This window comes from Chrysochloris asiatica, unplaced genomic scaffold, assembly GCF_000296735.1.
Source record: "Chrysochloris asiatica unplaced genomic scaffold, ChrAsi1.0 scaffold00016, whole genome shotgun sequence".
In the NCBI taxonomy this organism is placed as follows: domain Eukaryota; kingdom Metazoa; phylum Chordata; class Mammalia; order Afrosoricida; family Chrysochloridae; genus Chrysochloris; species Chrysochloris asiatica.
The window spans coordinates 3,848,796-3,872,653 of record NW_006408534.1 but is presented as its reverse complement, the minus strand read 5'-3'; the positions used below and the strand labels follow the sequence as shown (position 1 = coordinate 3,872,653).

General features: G+C 39.0%; 1 protein-coding gene across 1 annotated transcript in view; it reads left to right on the top strand.

Moving 5' to 3' along the window:
* The window catches only part of LOC102830147 (tetratricopeptide repeat protein 27-like), a 310,736-nt gene that overhangs the window by 82,617 nt on the left and 204,261 nt on the right, over positions 1-23,858 (top strand). The window contains exon 8 of the mRNA XM_006835274.1: positions 7,105-7,171. Within this exon, the coding sequence (XP_006835337.1) occupies positions 7,105-7,171 (67 nt within the window). The remainder of the gene's footprint in view (positions 1-7,104; positions 7,172-23,858) is intronic.

Sequence of the window (23,858 nt, the reverse complement as noted above, 5' to 3'; positions counted from 1 at the left end):
AATGTCCAAGTTGCCCATCCCTGTCTACTCTGTGTGTGGAGAGGGTGGGAATGATTCTTGCTGTAAGGATTTATTCCCTCTTTTGAGCTAAGGCCCATTCATTTTTTCTAATTTTGAGTTTTGTTCCACACTTTCTGCCACTCTGTTCAGGACCTTCTAACGTTATCCCGTTTAGAACAACTATGAAGCCATCTTCTTCTGGCTTCATAGTTGTGGTGATTGATGTTCACCTATTCTGTTGATCATTGGACTAGTTAATTTCAAGCATCTTGATAAATTATTTATTTATTTTTAATGTTTTATTGTGAATTATATGGTAGTTTACATGGGGGAACTTTAATTTTACATTCATTCCATCGTATATCATCTCATTGTGATAAATTATTTTTTAATACGATAAAACCTTATGTGTACTGGAATAGTTTTTCGTTTTTTTTCTCTATTTAGTAACAATTTCAAATCTAGACAAAGTTGCAAATACACTGCAAAGAACTTTTGTGAATAAGTATCTGACTATAATGGCTGAGTACTATAGCTTTAATTTCTAGCAAAGGAGGTATTTTCATGCATAGCCACAATGTTGTTATTAAGTGCCATTGAGTCAGTTCTGACTCATAGCTGTATAGGGTATCCAAGGAGCAGCTGGTGAGTTTGAACCATCTACCTTACAATTTTCAGTCCAGTTCCTGTCCTATAGTGCCACACAAGTTCTACAAATGTCCTAGTTGTTTCCTTTAGAGCAAAAGGATCCAGGCCAGCCACTTGTGTTATATTAATTTTAACGTCCCATTAGCCATTTCCTGTCAGGAATGATTCCTCATTTTTTGCATGGCTTTCATGATTTTGACACGTTTTCAACCCGGTTGTTTTGCTGTCCCTCAGTTTGAGTTTGATGATTTTTTTATGATTAGATTCAGGATATGCATCTTTAGCAGACATGTTAGAGAAGTGAAACTGCTCATTGTAGCTTAGCAGGTGAAACACAGTTTTGAAGTGTGTGCTATTGGTGATGTTTTGTAGCCCTGGTGTTGCAGTTGATAAGTTCTGGGCTTGTAACCAAAAGGTTGGCAGTTGGAATCCACCAGCTACTCTGGGAGACAGTTGTAGCAGTGTGCTTCTATAAAGGTGCATACCTTTGGAATCCGTGTGATGTGTTTGTGTTCTGTCCTTTAGGGTCGCTGAGTCAGAATTGACACCACAGCAGTGGCTTTGGTTTTCTCTATTGGTGAGGTTTACTTTGATGACTTCATTAAAATATTTTTCAGAGTTCTCTCCTATAAAGTTATTTTTTTTCCACTATGTTACGTAGTATTTTATACTGTAGAAGAATTCGTGCTTTGAGTTATGTTATTGGAGGAGAATATTGAAAGTGCCATGGCCTGCCAAAAGAACCAATAGATCCATTTTTGAAGAAGTGCAGCCATAGTGCTCCATTACAATTATAAAGGTAAAAGTTTTGTAACAAAAATGGGGCAGTAGTTAATCTTATAGTCCAGAAACAAAGGACCCCAGGACCATCAAGGGAGAAGAGCACAAGAAGAATGTAGGACCTTATCCAGAGAAGCAGTGGCACCAGAGATGGAAGCAGAGATGGGGACATGGAGAGAGGGAGCAGTTGAGGACTCTAGATTCATGGGAAGAGAAGGACTAAGAGATGGCAGCCAGGAGGCAGACTTGCAGAATGTGCCCTTTGTTGGTGTAAATTATTATGTATGCCTGAGTGCTTAAAAAAAAAAAAAAAGAATGCTAAAGTGAATTGAGAGAAATATTGTTAACTGATGGTACATGGAGGGTATTATAATCATTGTAATGAAACAAGATGTATGATTTGTTGAATGTAAAACTGGTGATCTGCCCTGTAAACTTTCACTCAATCCACAGTAAAAACGTTCACACACACACACAAAAGATGTTTTCTCTTTTTGACATGTTCTGCCATTCTTTTATAATTCTTTTAAATGTTCTAGGTTACCCTAGCACTAGAATCTGTCATTTCTCCCAAGAGTCCAGACTGATTTTAGTAGTGGTGGTTGTGTGCCACCCAGTTGGTTCTGATCCCTAGTGACCTTGTATAGGGTTTCTAAGGCTATAAATCTTTATGGGAGCAGAAAGCCTTATTTTTTTCCCTTTGAGTAACTGGCAGATTCAAACTACTGACCTTGTGATTAACAGCCCAGCTCATAATCTACTATGCTACCAGAGCTTCTTGATTGTAGTGGAGGGGAAGGTATTTAGAAACTAAGATCTGGGCACTTGGTGTGATCATTGCTCTTGGAAACCATTGCTTCTAGACCCTCTCAGCAAACACAGTGAAGAAATACATGCATGTATAGACACACACACGTGGTTGCATACCTTATTTGGTTGTGCTTTTGGACTGAATTGTACAGGAAGAGATAAAGGACTTGAAAGAATGGTGTTCTGAGTACTTTTCTCCAGCAGTTTGCTTTCCCTCCCTTCCGCTCTTTCTCCATCCGTTCTCTCTTTTCCTCTTCTCTGCCCCCTTCTCTTCTTTCCATTTGAGAAAGCTGTTTTGATGTAGTAAAACATGTGTCATTCTTGGCTTAGGGATAGTGAGTACTCAGAACCATGATTCTGTTAATGAATCTATTAATGCTGTTGCTTTTCTTGCTTGTGTTGTAAGCCATTGTTAAGTTGGTTCTGACCCATAGTGCCCCTAGGGCTTCCAAGGAGAATCTTGTAAGGCATACCTAGTATTTAATCATGGGAATCCTATTGTTGTAAAAGCAAGATGGATGTGTTTTTAAAGATTGGTCAAACTTCCTAGCTGATTGTCTATGGCTTTCATGTCTATGGTGTTAGTCTAGTAATGTGCAAAATAGAATATCTCACAAAGTTACAATATTGACGCTGGTTATTTAGTAATAAGCAATTTAGAAAAGTGAGCTTTTTGAAAAATAGTTCTTTTAACTCAGTGGAAATCATCCTTCATTGTTCACTCAATAGCATTTTGCTCCTCTATACTAACAGTGAGATTTCATTTATATAAAAATTGAATTCAGTTCTATGATCCCCTTTTATTTATTTAAAAGCTGACATACCTGTAGAGCTCTGTTTCTAAGTCTAACTCACCTTGTTTGATACCAGTGACAGAACTTACTGTGAAAAAATTATTCAATTCACAACGATACTGGTTGCAGTTGTTAGGTGCCATTGATTTGGTTCTGGCTGAAAGCAACTGCTTGTATAACAGAAGGGAACACTGTCAGGTCCTGCTCCATCCTCACAGTTGTTATGCGTGAGTCTATTGTTGCTGCCCCTGTGCCAGTCCGTCTCATTGGGGGTCCTTCTCCCTTTTCATTGACCCGCCACTTTACCATGCATGATGTCCTTCTACAGAGACTGATGCTTCCTGACAATATATCCTAAGTATGAGAGACACCGTCTTGCCATCGTCACTTCCAAGGAGCAACCCAGCTGTGCTTCTTGCCAAACAGGTTTATTCTTCTGGCATTCCATAATACTGTTCAGTATTCTTTGCCAATACCATAATTCAAATGCATCGATTCTTCTCCAGTCTTTCTTAATCATTGTCCAGCTTTCACGTGCATATGAGGTGATTGAAAATACTATGGCTTGGGTCAGATGCGCTTTGGTTCTCAGAGTGACAACTTAACACTTTAGCAGCAGATTTGCCTAGTGCAATAATATATCTTATGATTTCTTGATGCTGCTCCGTAATCACAGATTGTGGATCCAAGTAAAAAATCTTTGACTAGTTCAATCTTATCTCTGTTTATCATGTTATTTATTAACCCAGTTGTGAGGATTTTTGTTTTGTTTACATTGAAAAGCAATGAAGTTACTTACAATGATTTGTTGTTGTTGCTGTCCAATCAGTTCCAACTCATGGTGACCTGGTATAAAGTTTCTCAGGCTGTAAATCTTTGTGGGAACAGAAAGCCTCATGTTTCTCCTGCAAAGCAACTGGTGGGCTCGAACTACAGACCTTGTGATTCCCAGTCCAGTGCTTATCTTACAGAGCTAATTCTTGAGTAATCCTCTGTGCTAGCCATGACATGTGCTTTTACATTATTCCACCTTAATCATCAATCTTAGCACAGTTGTCTCTATTTTCAAGTTGGAAAACCAGGATTCAAGTGGCTAAATGACTTGCCTAGAATTACAAAGCAAGACTGGGATTTCATTCCAGGTTTTACTGACCTCAAATTCTGAATTCTTGTTTTTATGGTGGTTTGAAATGCTGTTGTGGCAAATTCATACTTTTTAACTTATTAGAAAATCAAATTAAACCAATTAAGTGCAATTGTAAGTAAAAATATATTGCTATAAATCATAGAAACTTTTGGTAAACAAAAGTTTCAAAATCTGAAGCTATTGTTTCTCTACATATCTTCCATGTAGATCTATACACTTGTGAAAGCAGTGTATCTCTCTTACAGTTTCCTGAAGAATTCTGAGTTTTTCTATTTACACCTTGTCAGAATGGCTATTTTGGCATTCTCAAAGGAGTTAGATCATGCTTCTTTTAATTATTCTTTGGGTATGGGAAAGGTTTCCCAAAGAAATTCTGGTAGGATAGCCCTTGCTGCCCTTGAAGAATGAGCAGTTGCATTGTCACGATGGAAAAAACATTCCTCTGGGCAACTTTTCTGACCTCTATCTTACCAAATCTGTTTTCAATTTTCTTAAAACTTCATAATATGTTAAATATATATATATATATATATATATATATATATATATATATGATTGTCCTATTCCTTTGAAAATATCTATCAAGATCACCCCCTTGGAATAAAAATAAAAACAGTTGCCACAACTTATCTTACCTGATCTCCCAGCCTTGAATTTAACTGGCCCCTCAGAGCCCCTTGGAAGCCACTGTTTTGATTGGGATAACCCCTTGACCTCAGGGTCAGTTTGAACTGCAGGGTTGGTGGTTTAAACTCACCAGCCACTCCTCGGAAACCCTCTGCAGGCTCGCTTTGAGTTGGTACCAACTCGACAGCACATAACAACAACAACAACATTCGGAGGACAGTCTGTCAGTTGAACCGGTTGTTATTGTTAGGTGCCATCGAGTCAGTACCGACCTATAGCGACCTTATGCACAGCAGAACGAAACACTGCCCGGTCCTGGGCCAACCTCATTACTGTTGCCACGTTTGAGCCTATTGATGCTGCCACATGGCCATTCCATCTCATTGGGGGTCTTCCTCTTTTTCTCTGATCCTCCACCTTACCAAACATGATATCCTTCTCCAGCAACTGGTCCCTCCTGACAATATGTACGAAGTATGAGTCTAGTTATATTGACTTAAACTTTACTATTAGGAGAGGCCTAAACACTAAGAATACACTTGTCTTCAAATACTAATTTTCCTCCCAAGTAAAATCTCAATGTGTGTAGAAAACAAATAAAATTGCTGAAGGGGTTATAATGAACTGTTGAAATCTTCATTTGTTTGTAGAGTTTACTTGATTATTTTGTGATTTGTGACACATCTGATGCAGTTTCTACATCTCTGGTTTAGACATCAATAAATTGATTGTTTTTGTGCCTGATCTGTCTTGTCCCTCGATACTACCCCTCTGAAGAAGTGACCTGAACTTCATGGTTGGCTTGGCTGGTTTGGCAAGGAGACTTATAGAAGGCAAACTGTCGAAGTAGTGCATGTGTGGGGATGACTCATGTTCCATCCATTTGACTCTTGCCTTGCTGTCGTCCTGCTTGAGTTTGATTTTACCTTTGACCAAAATCTGGAGTCAGGCCCCAAATCTCAATATACCTGACTGCTTTTACATAAATTTATTGTGGGAACAATTACCTAGAATCCAATAATCGCAATTTTATGAACTTGAAAATGACAAATACTGTTGACACAGCCTATATTCCTTTTCTCATCCTCCAGCATCGCCTAGAAAGGTAGTCACTATTCTCAGTTTTGAGTTGGTCACTTTCTTATTGGAAAAAAAATTTAAAACTTCTTTATAATGAAGTATCCATACCTTGTGGTTGTTGCTTACTTCCGTTGAGTTGTTTCTAACTCATAGTGATCCTGTATAGGGTTTCTGAGGAGTTGCTGGTGGATTTAATTGTATTTAGAAACATAGAAATAAATCTTTTTTTGTTTTTGAGCTTTATAAAAATTTAATTGCTTTCTTTTTGTATACCTTTAAATAAACCGCTTCATTTTACTTAGTTTGGAGCATTTTAAAAATGTCATCTTACTCTCTACAGTTTTCTGTAATTTGCTTTTTTCCCCCTGTCTCAATATTGTGTTGCTTATTGTCATTCATGTTGTTGCAGTTTGCTTTGCAGTGTAGCGTTCCTTTGGATGACTGTATCTCAGTTCATTCAGTCTCCCTGTGGACATTTGGATTGTTCCCAGAGTTTTGGTGTTATAAATATTACTGTGAATATTTGTGTATATGGCTCCTGGTGTGCACAATCAGAAATTCTCCAGCCTGTCCCTACAGGTGGAATGACTGAGTCAAGGATGTGTGACTGCTCATTCAAGATAATGACAAATTTTGTCCAAAATGATTTTGCCAAATTATATTTGAATCAGTAGATTCTAATTCTTGTTCTCTTCCCTCTTTGATATCTTAATTATTTCCCTGTCAAGTTGGTAGAGTAACATTTTTGCTTTATGGTGTATATGTAATAAATAGTTGGTGCCATGTTCTTTGTGTGGCATATTAATTCTTTGTGTGGAATAGTAAAGATTGTTCCATGTTTATCTATTTTCACTAATAATTTTAATTATATTGACATTTAGAATGCTAACGTAATATTTTCTTTGTCAGAATTTTGATGCTTTCTTTGGGGAAACTCTTATCTATCATTATATGTAAAGTTGTGTGCTGTTACGTCAGTTCCAACTCATAGTGACCCTGAGTAAGGTTTCCAAGGAGTAGCTGCTGTGTTTGAACCTCTGACCTTGTGGTTAGCAGTCCAGTGCTTATCCCACACCACCACACCATGACTCCGTACATAATGTATTAATTTAAAAATATGTACTTTTAAATGTAAATTCATGTTGCTTTTTAAAACTCAGGTTCTGTTAGATAAAACATGTATTTTAGAATTAATAAAAATTTCTTTTTAATTTAAAGCACAAACTTACAAAAGAATAATCCTGTTCATAAATTAACTGAAGAGGAGCTGCTAGCATTTACATCCGTGAGTAACATCTTTTTTTTTTCATTTCATTTTTCTTTCCTTGTAAATTATCTTGCCTCTGTTTTATCTTTGCCTCTGATTACTCACATTATTGAACTGTTGCCATCTAAGGAAATTAAGGGAGAAACCTCATCATTTTAGTTTCTAAGCTGTACATATCTTACTGATTTAAACATAACCGGTTTTATTTGCACTTGCTTGAACTTGAGGACAGAAAAAAAATATTCCTTTGTTCATTGTTTTATCTCAGGACCTAGTCCGCTTTCTAGGTGTCAATAATTTCTTATTTTTTTAATTTGATGAATAAATGAAAGCGGAAATTAGAGTTTGAATCTTCACTCAATTGCTACTGTGGTATGCCAACTCATATGTTAAAACCGGGGGTTATACCTTGCAAAAATTTGGCATCAACCATTCTTCTCATAGCCCTCTCAACTCAACTGAGCTTAATAATCAATTGCAGTGGCCACACAGAACTCACATACCATACTGACATTTAGGGAGTTTACTAAGAAAGTTAACAGTTGATTATCTGGGGTCAGAAATGCTCAGGGCACAGTTGTTTCAGTTAGCTGCTGATAATTTCCCATAGGACACATCAGTTCACTTTACAGTCAAGCTTCCTGCCCAAAGCCACTCAGCTTTAACTTGATCTGTGGGCTGAGAAGTCCACTGCTCTGTCTCATGCTCTGGTTGTTGCTTCTGCAGCTGCTGCTGCTCTGCCACTCCTTCAGTGTCACAGCTTTGTGGGTCGAGGAGGTTTAATTCGTCAGGATCTCGGGATCCAAAGGACGTGTTCCTCTCCTAGCTTTCCTTTGGTTATAGTGAGATTCCCTCTCCTACTTCTGAAATGGCTCATTTTAAACACACTATAAAGTTCCAAGTTTTCACACTTACAGTGAACTCTTTTAACATCTGTAGGTGAATCATGTCAACTTGTCAGTATCTTCTCCTACTTTCTCTTATTAAGACCCATTAAGAAAAAGTCATTTGATGGGAGTTACAAAAACTAAGGATAGAAGAGACATATTAGACAATACATTACACCACAGGCCACCTCCTGACTCTTCTAGCCATTAGCCCTTTAATAGTTGGAGGATTTGCTTTCCTCATTTCCAGTCATTTTAATGGTACTCACTCGTGAAATCTGATAATTTAGCCCCTTCATGCCTTTATCATCCTCCTTTGATAGCCAATTTCTAAATTCCCCATCTCTATCAACCCAATCTTCTGAGGAGACATACTTGTTCCCTGATGTAAAGAATCTTCTGTTCTTTTTGGAACTTAAGTCATCTACATTCATAAGCAAAATCCAGTTCACAGCAAGCCATCAAAACTGCAGCAATTTACACTAGCTTTCTTCATTTGGTTTGAGGTCTGGTCAGTTCAGATCTAGCCTTCCTGGTTAGGTCAAATGGGTACCAGCTGCAAGTTTGGGAGTCCATATAATCCTTCCTCACTTCAGATCAGCTGGCCCCTTCACTTACTCTTTCAGTCCTATCCCTCAGGGTTTCTGTCAGTGCTTGTAGGCTCAGGAGTCTACACAGTTCCCTAAATTTCAGACCTGCCAGTATTTCATCTTCTCTTTCTCTCAACTCTTCTCTTCATTGCTGCATAATCCCCTATTTGCATTCATCAGGTGAACCCAGGCGGTCACCAGCGAGCATACTAGTCCTAGAATGGGATTTTCTGATGGTCACAAACTTTTCCTGCCTTGATGCATTTAACAGCAGACTGCTTGCTTGAAATTCAAAATGCCAGTTATTTTTCTTTTTGTAGGTCTTTCCTTCAAACATAAATTGTCTGTTCTCTCAGCAGTTCCTGGTAGGGCTCAGGATTCTATATAATCCCCCTACTGTACAAAGGCTGAAAACAAAAGCCTGTTTATTCTGGGAAATTCCTAACTCCTCTTTTAACATATTTAGTCAAGTATAGCAGGGTGGGGAACCTTTATTCAAAATTTATATCATCATTCTTGGGCCATACAGAATTATGAAATTAAAAATTAGCATGCTATACTTGGTCAAGCATTCAGTGAACTCACCCTAATATGACTGGAACTGGGGTTGCCTTGGCAGGACCAGGCCAAATGATTTAATGGGCATTATACGACTCTTGGGCCGGATGTTCTCCACCCCTGAAGTATAGGTTGAAGGTGGTCTTACAAGCGCTTTGTAATCAAGATAACCTTATTAATTCTTATCACAGAAGAAGGTCTGTTTTATAACTCTAGGTAGGAGAAACATTTAGTATCCATAGTGCAGTCAGATAAAACACATAATCCTTAATTCTCTTTAAAGCACTCAAGTTTAATCTTTTCTCCATCCCTGGACTGTCTCTCCATTTATGTGCATATAGCCTTGGGCCTCTGTCAGGACAGATCCAGTAGGCCCTGACTCACCATCTTGTTTGTGTGACTTTTTGCCCCAGGTCACTTCAGTAGTACCTTCACTTCTGTCACTGCAGCTGTCACTGCAGCATAACATCTCTTCATTTCTTTCAGCCATTACAAATAGCAATAAGCAAAGTAACCATATTAGAACCCAAAGTTTCATTTTCAATGTCCCTTCATTCTTTCTCTTACAAAACCCTACACTTCCTTGAGTCTGGAGCCATTGCAACGAACCCTGCCTCTGACACCAAACTGCAAATAATAGAAGCACCATCTACTCCTCTCACAGCCCTTTGCTCAACTGGGTTCCATAATCCATTGCAGTGGCCACACAGACCTCAGACATCAAACTCAAAATTATGGGGTTGATTAGGGTAGTTAACAGGTTGCAATTTGAGTCAACAATGCTCGGGACACAGTTGTTCCAGTTAGCTGCTGATAAATGCCCGTAGGACGCACTACTGCACTGTAAGCCTCAGTCTGAGAGCATGTGGCTCTAGCTTTTTGGGTTAGCAAACCTAGCTCTCCTACTTAAATGCTTGGAGGCACCTTACTCTATAAGCCAGCTTCCTGTCCAGAGTCACTCAGCTGTATTTGCTCTGTGGGCTGGGACGTTCACTGCTCTGTTTTGTGCTCTGGTTCTTGGTTCTGCTGCTTCTGCTCCTCTGCCACTTCACTAGTGTCACATATTTCTTTCCCTGGGTTGAGGAGGTTCAACGCACAGAGACCTTGGGATCTAAAGGACATGCACCACTCCTGGCTCTTCTTCTCTGATGGTTGTTGGTAGTGAGGTCCCCCATCCTGATTCTGAAATGGTTCATTTTAACCCCACTTTAGAGTTCCAATTTTTCACAGTGACAATTTATTAACACCCACAACAATCATGTCATCCTGTCAGTATCTTCCACCTTCTCTTACTCAGACCTGTTGGAAATAAGTCCTTTGATGGGAGTTACAAGGACTCAGGCCAGAAGGATATATTAAACAATTGACTACACCACATGCCTACATGACTGTGAGCAGAAAGAGAAAATCAGAGAGCTAGGAGCATAAGCAGGAGAGCATGGAATGGAGGCTGAGGAAGGATAGGGTGTTAGGAGCATGGAGGTGTTCATTATCATGCAGTGAGGAGAAATGTGGGCAAAGGAAAAAACTATTGGATGTGACAGTTAGGAGTGTGATGCTTAGTTCTAGGATCATTGATTAGAATACCTGGATCGTTACCTTGTGACAGAGAATTAAGGATGGCGAATGGGTATATGAAAATAAGTTGAACATGTTGGACAAGAAAGGCAGTGAGAAGGAAGATAGTTGAGGATATAAGATTAAAGAGTTTTCAAGGAGTGAAAAGTCTCAGAGGAAGGGGATCAGTATGTATCTTTTACTTTATGGATAAAAAGAAGATGCATACTTTGTTTAATGAATGCAAGTTGCTTTAAGATATGTCACTTTCCAAAGGCATTTTTATTATCGTAGTTAAGAATCAAATTAGAATTCTGATGTTTTCTTCCTTTGTTATTTGATAGGTAAGGCAAAATAAAGTATTTTGTGCTGATGGGAAGAAAAGCTGATGGACTTTGTACTATAATATAAACTTTGAAAATTACTGTGTTCTGTATTCTTTCTTGGAGATGACTTGATGTTAGTCTCTTGAGCCTTCTGAGTGCCTGTTTTCTTTTTCCTACTTAAGTATTGCTAGAGATCTTGTTATTTATCGTTATATTATGTATGTTTTAGGTAATAATGTGATAATGTCTGCATTTATTCATTACGTATGCCATAAGGAACTTGATAAGTAAATGTGTTAAAACATTTTAAAAGTATATTAATTTTAAAAAGTATATTATGTAACTTTTTATATAGTCCAGCTATCTATTCAATAATTATTTAAATATCAGGCATTGTGCTGGTCATTTACATTGTGCCAGTAAATAGCATCAGTTTGCATTCTTGTTGGGGAAGCACACAGTAGACAGAGCAGTAGCTGTTTAATAGAAGAGCTAAGGAGAAATGCAAAGCAGGATAAGGGAACAAGAGTGAGATGGGTTCAGTTGTTTTAGACAAGGTGGTTGGGGAAGATCTCAATGGAAGGTGATATTTGAACACAGATCTGAATGAAATGAGGGCACAGAAGGATGTGGAGGGTCCGGAATGACTAGATGATAAAGGATGCCCTGGAGACTAGAGTTTCTTGTGATGACTGAGGGAAACAGGGATGTAGGCTATGAAAGGGAATATTTCTGCTGGGTGGTGTGGCACTGTAGGGTAAGCCCTGGACTACTAACCACAAGGTCAATGGTTAAAACCCACTAACCACTCAGACTATATATGGAGTCGCTATGAGTCAGAACAGCAGTAGTAACATCTTCTTGAGGGTTAGTCTCATAAATTTTTTTTTTTTTTTTTTTGTAGCACATTTATTATCCACAGTTAATAACCTCAGGGCCAGCAGTTCAAAACTACCAGCTGCTCCGCGGGAGAAAGATGAGGCTTTCTGCTCCCGTAAAGATTTACAACATTGGAAACCCTGTACAGGGTCGCTATGAGTCGGAACTGACTCCACGGCACATAACAACAACAACATCCTGAAAATATATTAAAATGCTTTATTTGCATTCAAACATTTACATTTTTGATCATTTCTTATGCATGGGGGTTTTTCCTTTCCTCTGTTAGCACCCTTTTCTTTGTGTAACCTATTCTTTTTCCTCTACGCACTGACGTACTTCTAAAGCAATAACTGTTAACTTCTGATCACAGTTCACTCATCATTTCTAGCTTATAGTGAAAGTTAGAGATTTAGGTTTCAGACCTTCCCTGCACTTAACAACAACAAACAACATCAACCTTCCCTGCAAGGCTTTGTGCTGTAAATGTTCCTGCTCTCTGTTCCTCCAGCTCTCTTCCAAATCAGAACTGGCCTGATACATGATTTCTTTTTGGAGTAGCTGTTTGATTATAGTGATTCACACTACCAGGCCCAATTCTTCTAAAGAGATGAATTTACTAATCTCAGGTACATCAGTTTTGCACTCAACCAATCGTATTTTGTTTCATTGCAATGATTACAATCCCTTCCATGTGCCATCGGGTGACAGTATTTGCCTCTATTCCGTCTTTTTTGTTTATTTTATATGTGCCCAAAGCACACAGAAAATAAGTATTCATTTAAATGACCGAAGGGCACATTTTGTAAGCCAGCCTCCTGCCTGCTAGCATACAGCCTTTCTCATTCCATAGGTCTAGAGCCCTCAACTGCTCTGTCTATCTAGCAGATAAGTCTTTAATTGGTAAGAAGTATGACTAAGAAGCCTGTGAATGAGGAGGATCTTTAGACCTCGTGTATTTGTCTCTTTCCTCTCCCTTTTTAATCCTAAATGAAGCACAAGAATGTACCAGAAAAACACAAATCAGTCTTTGTCAAACCTTTTCTTCCTTTTACCTGTCCATTTTTCCTTTTCCTTTTTATGCATGAGGCAGGCTGATAGTCAAATGAATTAGAACTGATCCTGGTTTTAATGGAGCAAGACACTTTAAGTATATCATATGTAACTCTCGGTGAGTATGTGCTTAAGGCAAGAAGGGGCCATGTTTTAATATTGCATCACTTCTGAACTCATATATAAAAGAGTTGTCTGCTCCTGTCTTTTGACATGGATCAGGCTTTGACTTTTATTATACTTATGTGTGTATATGAATCTTCTCCCAATGATAAACTCCTGGTTTTAAGGACTGGATTCTGTTCTGTTCTTGTCTTGTAAAAGGTGCTTCAGTGCTTTATTCATAGTGTTGTTAAATAAATGTATGTAGGGTAAAAGAATGATGAAATGTCCTATGTGGATATGTTTCTGTCCTGCATCTTGATATTGCATTGCTCCACTTAGTTCCATAATTTGGGTAGCACCCGATGGTGGGAAGGATACCCATTTATCTTCCTCTTCTGTAAAATTGTGGAGCTGGTGGTCTGCCCGACCCCTGCACTGAAGACTTATTTTGAGGCTCAAACTACAGAATGTATAAGGAGGTTTCAAAAATTTCATGGAAGGATGGAATAGAAAGAGAAGGAATTTCCTCACAAACTTTTTGAAGCCCCCTCGGATATGAAAATAAATCAGAACAGGTGGAGGCCATCACACCCATGATGAGCTGGGCCTTCTGGTCACTCCTTTGTAGGAGACCAGTCCTGTTTCCCAAGGAATTGACTGCAAATGTGGAAGAGAGGGGAGCAGTGAGGAACCTGACCGCATACTCTTTCTTGCAAGTCATTTACTTCCCAGCTCTGGCAACAGCATGGTTAACTATTTAGGTCATGAGCTATCTTCTTCTGCATATAACAGTGCGAGTGTATATGTAATTAGTTGGTAGTTAAGTGCCACTGAGTTGGTTCACCTCATGGCAATCCTGTATAGGGTTGATGAAGGAGTGACTGATGGGTTTGAAACACTGACTTTGTGGTTAGCAGTCCAGTTCTTATCCTTCAGTGCCATACCAGGATTCCTTAAATATACTTGTAAATGTCTTAATAATTCTTCCAGAAGATTCCAAGCACTTGGAGGGATAGGGACTACATTTAGTGAGCATTCAAGAAATATTTATTGAATTAGTAAATATAAGCTTATTGGTGGTGCATTTTGTTCAGTTTTAACTAGTTGTCTTGAGTTTTACTAAAATGATGATGAAATCTCTCCTTTTGGATGCATTTTTTGGACAGTGTTTTCATGTTGGTGCAGCATATTAAACTACAAGTAAGATTTATTGGGAATACGCTTCAATTGAGCCATTTAAGAAGCTTGTCCTATAGGAATACTGTACGTTTTCAAGAGTTGCCATTATATAGTGCTGTTCCCAAGCTGTTATATCTACATGTTTCAGGAAAACTCAGTGAGTCATAGTAAAAATAACCCATATTGTTTTAGGGAGCCATTTAGGTGGAATCAGCTTGATAATTTAAAATTAGCTACGTTATCTTATTTCCTTTCAGATGAGCCAAGTCAGTGACATTCAACAATGTTTTTAATTTCCTTTCTTTGTTGAAAATTAGAACAATTTAGGTAATTCATACAGGTGTTTTCATTTTTATTGGCAAAGGTTTTGCTAAAGTGTGAATTAATACTGGCAGCTTGCCTTTTATGCTATTAAACTTAGGTTCCTGGGTGGCACAAGGTGTTTGCAATGTGCTGCTAACATAAAGGCTGGCTGTATGAACCACCCAGTGGCTCTGTGGAAGAAAGACCTGGCAAACTGCTCTGTGAAGATTACAGCCAAGCAAGCCCTATGAAGCAGATGATATTGCCTTGAGTTGCAGTTGACATTGTGGCAGCTAATTTGGTTCTTGTTTTATTAACTTATCTATCCCCTTAAGATAGTTTACTAATTATTTCTACTCGTTAAAATGATCACTCTTTTTCTAGGGAATTCTCATTTAATTTAATTTAATTTTTTTTAAAATAAGATAGTCCAGAATTAGCTTAGAGAATGAACCGTGGTACTTCTAAAAGTTTGTGTTAGTATTACATGATCACAACATGTCCTGTATGAAATAGAATAGCCTACAATTTACATTTTCTCTTTGGTGTCAGCTTGTAGGTTTGCTTCACAACTATATGTTGTTGTTGTTGTTAAGTGCTGTCGAATCACCATACCATGACTCCAAGCTACTACATACTAAGTTGCTGTAAGTACCACTGAGTTACTTCTGACTCATAGCGCTGACACTGTATAGGGTTTCTAAGGAGCAGCTAGTAGGCTTGAACTGTTGACCTTGTGGTTAGCAGTCCAGTGCTGATCCTACAGCACTGCATCAGCAAGCTACTATATTGTTGTTGTTAAGTGCCGTTGAGTCAATTCTGACCCATAGCTACCATATAGCAGAGGCTTAATAAATATTTGTTGAATGGAACTGAATGAATCTACTTGTATATACCTTATTTCAATGGTGACATAGAAATAATGGGTAACAGGACTTATTCAGTCACTTAAGGTTCATCCTACTCACCACCATCTGGCTTCTATGCTTGCGTTTTCACAATTTACTGTGGCTGTGGCTCGTGATTTTTTGTTAGTTCTGCTTCAGTTATGTTGGACTAGTTGGCACTGACTTGCCCTCCTCTTTTAAACAATTATAAAACTGTATGAAGTATCTGGACCAAATGTGTGAAAAAGGTTAATTTAGATATGATTATGTAGAGTTTATCTTAGAGATGCAAAATTGATTTAATGTTTATAAAACAGTCAGTGCAATTTATTTTAGTAGTAAAGGAGAAAATCCATATGATAATCTAAATAGAAACAGAAAGAATATTTGTCAAATTTAACATTCTTTCTTATAAAAAGTCTTGGAAGCTAGAAATAAAAGAGAACTTCCTTAGCTTGGTAAAGGGAATTCATGAAAGATGTTCTGCTAAAAAACCCTTTGATGAATAACAGGTCTTTGCCGTACAATGACAGACACATATAGATCAATGGAACAAAATTGAGAACCTGGAAGTAAATCCTCCTGCTTAGTTGATCTTCAACAAAGGGCCGTAATACACTAAATGGGGAAAATTATAGTCTCCTCAACAAATAGTACTGGCAAAATTGGAAATCCATTTGCTGAAAAATGAAACAAGACCAAATCTTACACCATATAAAATGATGAACTTAATGTGAATTAAAGACCTAAATGTAAAACCTAGAACTGTACAGATCAATGAGAAAAAAGAGACAAACTTACAAGCTCTGATACATGGCCTTAATACATTATCAAACATAACTGAAAACACAAACTGAAAACAAAATAGATGAATGGGACCTCCTAAAGATTAGGCACTTATATGCATGAAAGGATTTTACCAAAAGAGTAAAAAGAACCTATAGATTGTAAAAATAATGTTAGATGACATATCAGACAAAGGACTACTCTTCAAAATTTATAGAGTACTTCAGTGCCTCAACAAGAAGAAGACAAATAATCTAATTAAAAAATGGGTAGAAGACATGAACAGGCACTTCACCAAAGAAGACATTCAAGCAGCCAACAAACTTATGAAGAAATGCTCAAGATCATTAGCCATTTGTTGTTGTTGTTGTTGTTAGGTGCCATGGAGTTGGTACCGACTCATAGTGACCTTATACACAACAGAACGAAACAGTGCCTGATTGTGGGCCAACTTCACTACTGTTGACATGCTTGAGTCCATCGATGCTGCTACTTGGCCATTCCTTCTCTCTGGGGGTCTTCCTCTTTTTCTTTGACCCTCCACCTTACCAAACATGATATCCGTCTCCAGCGACTGGTACCTCCTGACAATATGTCAGTATTGTATGAGAGATGAAGTTTGGCCATCTTGGCCTCCAAGGAGCACTCTGGCTGCACTTCTTCTAAAGTGGATCTGTTGGTTCTTTTGGTAGCCCATGGCACTTTCAATATTCTTCTCCAACACCATAACTCAAAGGCATCAATTCTTCTATGGTCTTCCTATTCACTGTCTAGTTTTCACATGCATATGAAGTTATTGAATATACCATGACTTTGGTCCAGCGCACCTTAGTCCTCAAGCTGACATCTTTGCTCTTCAACACTTTAAAAACGTTTTGTGCGGCAGATTTGCCTAATGCAATATGTCATATGATTTATTGACTGCTGCTTCTATGATTGTTGATAGTTGATCCTAGTAGAATGAAGTCCTTGACAACTTCAATCTTTTCTCCGTTGATAAGAATGTTGTTTATTGGTCTGGTGGTGAGGATTTTTGTTTTCTTGACATTGAGATGTAATCCATACCAAAGGCTGTGCTCTTTGATCATCATATGTTTTAAGTCCTCTTCACTTTCAGCAAGCAAGATTGTATCATCTGCATATCACAGGCTGTTAATGAGATTTCCTCCAATCTTGATGCCACATTTTTCTTCATATAACCCAGCTTCTTGGATTAGAGAGAATCAAATCAAAACAAAAATGAGATATCATCGTACTCTAGCATTAATAGCAAAGTTTCAAAAATCAGATAAAATCAAATGCTGGTGAGAGTGTGGAGAGACTGGTACCTTCCATTTGCTGGTAGGACTGTAAAATGGTGTAACCACTGTGGAAAAAGTATGATGCTTTCTAAAAAAGTTGGAAATAGAAATACTGTACGACCCAGCAGTCCCTCGGATTGGCATATACACTCAAGAAAGAAGAATTGTGACATGAATAGATATATATACACCCATGTTCATTGCAACACTATTAACAATAGCAAAAAGATGGAGACTGCCTAAGTGCCCATCAACAGAAGAATGATTAAATAAACTTTGGTTTGTACACACAGTGATTATTGTGTAACACTGAAAAATAATGAAGAATCTGCAAAACACCTTACAGCATGGATGAACCTGGAGGACATAATGCTGAGTGAATAAGTAAATCACAAAAGGATAAATGCATGAGACCACTGTTGTAGAAAGTTTAGAAAAGATTTTCTTGCTAAACGAAACATTATATAATGGGTGGGTCTTAGTGGTTGTGTGCCGTTGTATTGGATTGGACTCATAGCGACACTGTATAGGGTTTCTGAGGCTGTAAATTTTTTTGGGAGTAGAAAGTTTTGTTTTTCTCCTGTAGAGTGATTGGTGGATTTGAACGACTGACTTTGCGATTAGCAGCCTAACTTGTAACCTACTATGCCACAAGAACTCCCTGGGAGGTGGGGAGGAGAGGGAAAATAATAAAATGAGTAGAAGTAAGTACTGTTAACTGATGGTACATGGAGTGGACTGCAATCATTGTAATGACACAGAGTATATAAATTGTTGAATGTGGGATTGATTATCTTCCCTGTATATCTTCTCTCAATTCACAATAAAAGTAAAAACAAAACAAAACAAAAAAACACTTTGCCCCTAAAATTGGGATCAATGCAAAGACATCCTCTTACTTAACGTCTGTTCTCTGTTATACTAGAAATCCAACATGGTAGTGGTGGTGTTTGTGCCATGGAGTTGGTTCCGACTCATAGTGACCCTGCATAGGGTTTCTGAGGCTGTAAATCTTTATGGGAGCAGAAAGCCTCATCTTTTTCTCAGCTTCATTTCCCTCCCCCCCCACCCCCAATGATAACAGTCCCTTCCATGCAACAACAGTTATTCTACTCCTGCTCTGCAATTCCTATTTCAATCCCACCCTCCTTCCCATCCCTTTTCAACTTTGTCCTTAGGTAAATGTTGCCCTTTGATCTTGAAGGATTTGCCATTCCATGATGAGTATACCTTACTACTATTGTTGTCTCACTAGATACCTATCTTGGATGAAAATTTGGCCACGATTGTGAGTTCCATTCTAGACCTGAAGGGTAGTTGAAGGCCATAGACTTGGGTTCCTCCAGCCTGTTTCTGACCAGTAAGACCGGTCGTTTATGTATATATTTTGAGTTGTGTTCCACATTTCTACCACTCCATCTGGAGCCTTCTATTGTGATCCCTTTCAGAGCAGGTGGAAGCCAGGTACCATATAGTTCTTCTGGTCTTAGAGTTGTGGTGAGATTCACCTGCAGTCCCAGTGCCTTAACCCACAGTGCCACACCCGGAATCATTGCAGCCTAGGTATTTATTATGGTATGTAGTCTTGTTCAATTGACCCTTTAATCCTGAGATGATGTCCTTCATTGTCTATTATGCTGGTTTTTGTCAGAAAGTCTGTTTTAGCAGAAATTATATGGACATTCTTCATTGCTTGATATATTTTTTGCTACTGTTTGGTTTTTAATAAATTTTTGTCTTTCTGTGTAAAGTGTATCTCTTGTAGACAGCATATTGAAGGTTTCTCTCAGCGTCGTTTATAGGTTGAAACCTACAGGTCTCACCCTTTGGTTAAATTATCACTAAATATTTGGTTGTTTACTGTTATTATAAGGAGTCCTGGTAGTATAGTGGATTACCAGCTGGACTGCTAACCACAAGGTCAGTAGTTCGAATCTACCAGTCACTCCATGGGAGAAAGATGAAGCTTTCTGTTCCCATAAAGATTTATAGTCTCAGAAAACCTATACAGAGTCACTGTGAGTCAGAACCAACACCATGGCACACAGTCACCACAACCACCAGTTATTATGGGCCCTGGTGTGGCGCTATAAGATAAGTACTGGACTAGTAACCTAAACATCATCATTTTAAACCTACCAGCCACTCTTGGAAACCCAATACAGAGTCACTACTTGTTGGAACTGACTCAACGGCATGCAAAAACAATAACATTATTATAAATGATTTTAAAATTAATTTCCCAATCATTCATTGGTACTGCACTGACATAGGAGCTCTGGTAGCTTAATGGTTACGAATCAGGCTGCTAATCACAGGATCAGGAGTTCGAAACTACCAGCAGGTCCATGGGAGAAAGATGATTGCATTTAGAGATCAATATAGTGGTTACGAATCGGGCTGTGAACCTTAAGGTCAGCGGTTCAAAACTACCAGCTGCTCCGCAGGAGAAAGATAAGGCTTTCTACTCCTGTAAAGATTTACACCCTCCGAAACCCTGTACAGGGTCGCTATGGGTCGGCGCCGACTCGACGGCACATAACAACAACAACAACATTAAAGCAAAAGGAGTCCTGGTGTGGCGCTGTGGGCTAATGCAAAGTCATTTGAAATGCAAGTGCGGTGTTTCAAGCTTACCAGCTGCTCCTTGGAAACCCTATACAGGGTTGCTATAGGTCAGAATCGACTTACAGTACTTTACAACATTAAAGCAAAATAAAAATCTTGGCATGTTGGTGCAATGTAGCTAAATCCATAGCCTTCAAAATACACCATTCCTAATATGACCCAAAATTGGTCAGCAATTGAAGATTGTAATGAAAAAAACTAGAAACATTCATACAGAAGAGACATTAATGGAAACTGACTACAATATGACCCAGCAGCTGGCATTAATAGACCAAGATTTTCTATGAAGCCACTCTAAGTGATATAAAGGAAAATATGTTTGTGATGATTGACAAAATAGGAATTTGTAGTAGAGAAATAGAAACTATAAACAAGGCAAATATAAATTTTAGAATTGAATATGTAATAGTGGAAATAAAAGATTTAATGACTGAGATTAAACACTGAATTGAGGTAAATGAAGAAAGATTTAGTGAATTTAAGGTAGACCAATAAAAACTATCCCATTTGAAGAGCAGATAGAAAAAAGTAAAGAATAGAGCTTTCCATCCATGTAGGATAATGTCAAAGGGTCCAATATCCTCTTTTTAAAAAGCTGGTTTGCCAAAGATTTATGGTTCTCTCTTTCTAGTTTTTGTTAATTGTAAATGGAATGATAGTTTACATGGGAGCACATCGTTACATGGAAGCACATCGGCTTTACGCCATCACTTCATTGCAGTGATTACAATCTCCTCCACAACAATGTTTCCATTCTCTGTTTTTCTTTTTGTGTGGGGGTGGGGATGTGGGGTTGTGCAGATGTACACAAACACACTCATGGATTTATAATAATGTAAACAATCAAAGGGCACATTTTCAAGCCTGCCTCCTGGCTGCCAGCACTCAGTTCTTCTCTTTCAGTGAGTTTAGAGTCCTAGGTGCTCTATCTCTCCATGTCCTCATCTCTGCTTCAGTCTCTGGTGTTGCTGCTTCTCTGGATAGGGGCCCTCATTCCTCTTGTGTTCTTCTCCATTGATGTTTTTAAGGTCTTCATTGATAGTCTTAGGGTCCTCTGTTCCTGGACTGTAAGATTTCCAATATACTTAAAAAAATTTTTTTAAGTTTTTATTGTGAGGTTTACATGGGAGAACATCAGTTTTATATTCATCCTATCGTATTTTGTTTCATTGCAATGATTACAACCCCCTCCATGCATCATCAAATAACCAAAGGGTACACCCCACAGACCTGCCCCCCTGGCCATCACACAGCCCCTCTCCTTCTGTGAGTTCAATGTCCCCAGCTGTTCCATCTGTCCATGTCATCATTTCTCTCTCTATTCCTGGCATCACTGCCTCTCTGGGTAGGGTACCACACTCCACTCTTCTCACTTGATGATCCTAGGGACCTCTGCTCCTGGGTTGCAAAATCAATCACTCCCCTCCTTTTCTCAAAAAACATCTACCTCTACATTTCCAACCCTCACAGTCAGTCCTGATGGCAATTATTCACTATTGTACCATAAGAGTCTTATCCCCATTTCTTGTTTCCAGCCCCGTCCCAACAGATTGAAAATCATTCAGTGGAGATTCTACCTTTCCACACCTGTCTGGAACTAGGCTCCCTCTTGAAAGCTTGTAAGCCAATCACTTCTTGCCTTTATGGTGGTGGTGGTGGTGGTTATGTGCCATGGAGTTGGAACTGACTCATAGCGACCCTGTACAGGGTTTCCAAGGCTGTAAATCTTTACGGGAGCAGAAAGCCATATCTTTCTCATTTAGAACAGCTGGTAGCTTCAAACTGCTGACCTTAAGGTTTGCCACCCGATTCATAACCACTACGCTACCAGAGCTCCTGTATAGGCCCACCCCATTTTGAGTAGCCAGTGTCTTAAGTTGTCCATACCTGTCAACGCTGTGTACCGAGAGGGTGGGAGGGATCCTCGCTGTAAAGATTTGTTCCCTTTTTTGAGCTACTACATCCGTAAGTATAGGTAAAGTTCATCTAATTGTAGCAGGTTATCTCCCCCCCTCCCCCCTTCTTTCTTCTAGTCCAATTCTGATTATCCACCCATTGAAGCCAGGTCAAGTGGGTACTATCTGTAAATGTGGCTGTTCTTGTGTGTCTCCCCTCACTACATTTCAGCTGGACACTTCACTCTCCGCTCTAGTTCTCTGTGACCATGTCACTGCCTCTGGACCCAGGAGTCCCCGGCACTTGCCGTACTGCTGGCCATCCAGGTCTCCACCCAGGCTCACAGGGGTCTATTGAATGTGGTCATACTTAGCTCGCAACTTCATTGCTATTTTTTACCCCTCCTCCCCTTATCGGTGACCAACGTGGTCACCAGCCAGACCCCATGCCTGCTCATGTATTCCCCTTGAGTCTTAGTCTTGGAAGGGAGTTTGCTCTGAGAGGTCCCAACCACTTGCCTTGTTGGCTCCCTGGCGAACAGCTAATTTGTTCTTGTAATAATCAATCAGACTGTCATTATTGTTTAGAATTTTTCCTGCAGGTCTTTCTTACATGAAATATCTTTTGTTTTAGCCACTCCAGGCTGGTCTACTCGTACTTTCCAGTGGAAATTTCCTATCTCAGATGATTTTGGAAGGGGTTCTGGATTCCACCTATGGTCTTATGCAATGTAAAAGCTCCCCAGAAAGCCTCTTTCAATGGGTAACTTCTAGCCCCCTTTAAGGTATTCCAATCAGTTGTAGGCTGAAGATGGACTTACAAGCTTTCTGTAGTGATGTTTCTGGATATTCCTTTCTCCCCCCCTCAAGTGTCTATTTTGTTGTTGTTGTTGTTGTTAGGTGCCATCGAGTCGGTACAGACCCGTAGTTACCTTATGCACAGCAGAACAAAACACTGCCCGATCCTGGGCCAACCTTGAGTCCATCAATGCTGCCACTTGGCTAATCCATCTTGTTGGGGGAGGTCTTCCTCTTTTTCTCTGACCCTCCACCTTACCAAACATGATATCCTTCTCCAGCGACTGCCAGGGAAACCAAGATTTAAAAGACAACCAATCATCCTAACATTATTCCCCTCTTTCACCTCCTCAAACCATGCCTCAATACCTGTATCCCAGAGCCCTGTTGTTATAGGGTTGTGCATACATCATCATTTACCTCTTTCCCACTTAGCCCATGTAAACCTGCCTAACTATTCTCCCATCAACCTTGTTCTTCCATTCCCCTTCCCTTTCTTGTGTATTGTCCCTCCCGCCCCTCCAGAACCCAAGCTGTCATGTATCTATTCCCTACTGTGTGCTCTATCTTCCCTTTCCTCCCCTCCTCTCATCCCAGACATCCTGGTGAACAGCAAATATATATATATAATTTTTTTTTTCTTTCCCCCTTTTAGTGTGGATTCTTTTCTTTAGTCTTTTACAATAATAGTCCTATGTCGTATTTCTCCTTTTGTGACTGACTAATTTCACTCAGCATAATGTCCTCAGGGTTCATCCATGTTATGCGGTGGCTTGCAGCTTCCTTGTTGTTCTTCAGGGTAGCATAGTATTCCATTGTGTGTATGTACCACAGTTTTTTTTTATCCATTCTTCAGTTGATGGGCACTTAGGCTGTCTCCATCTTTTTGCTATTCTAAATAGTGCTGCTATGAACATTGGTGTGCCTATATCTACTTGTGTTATGGCTCATATTTCTTGTGGGTAAATACCAA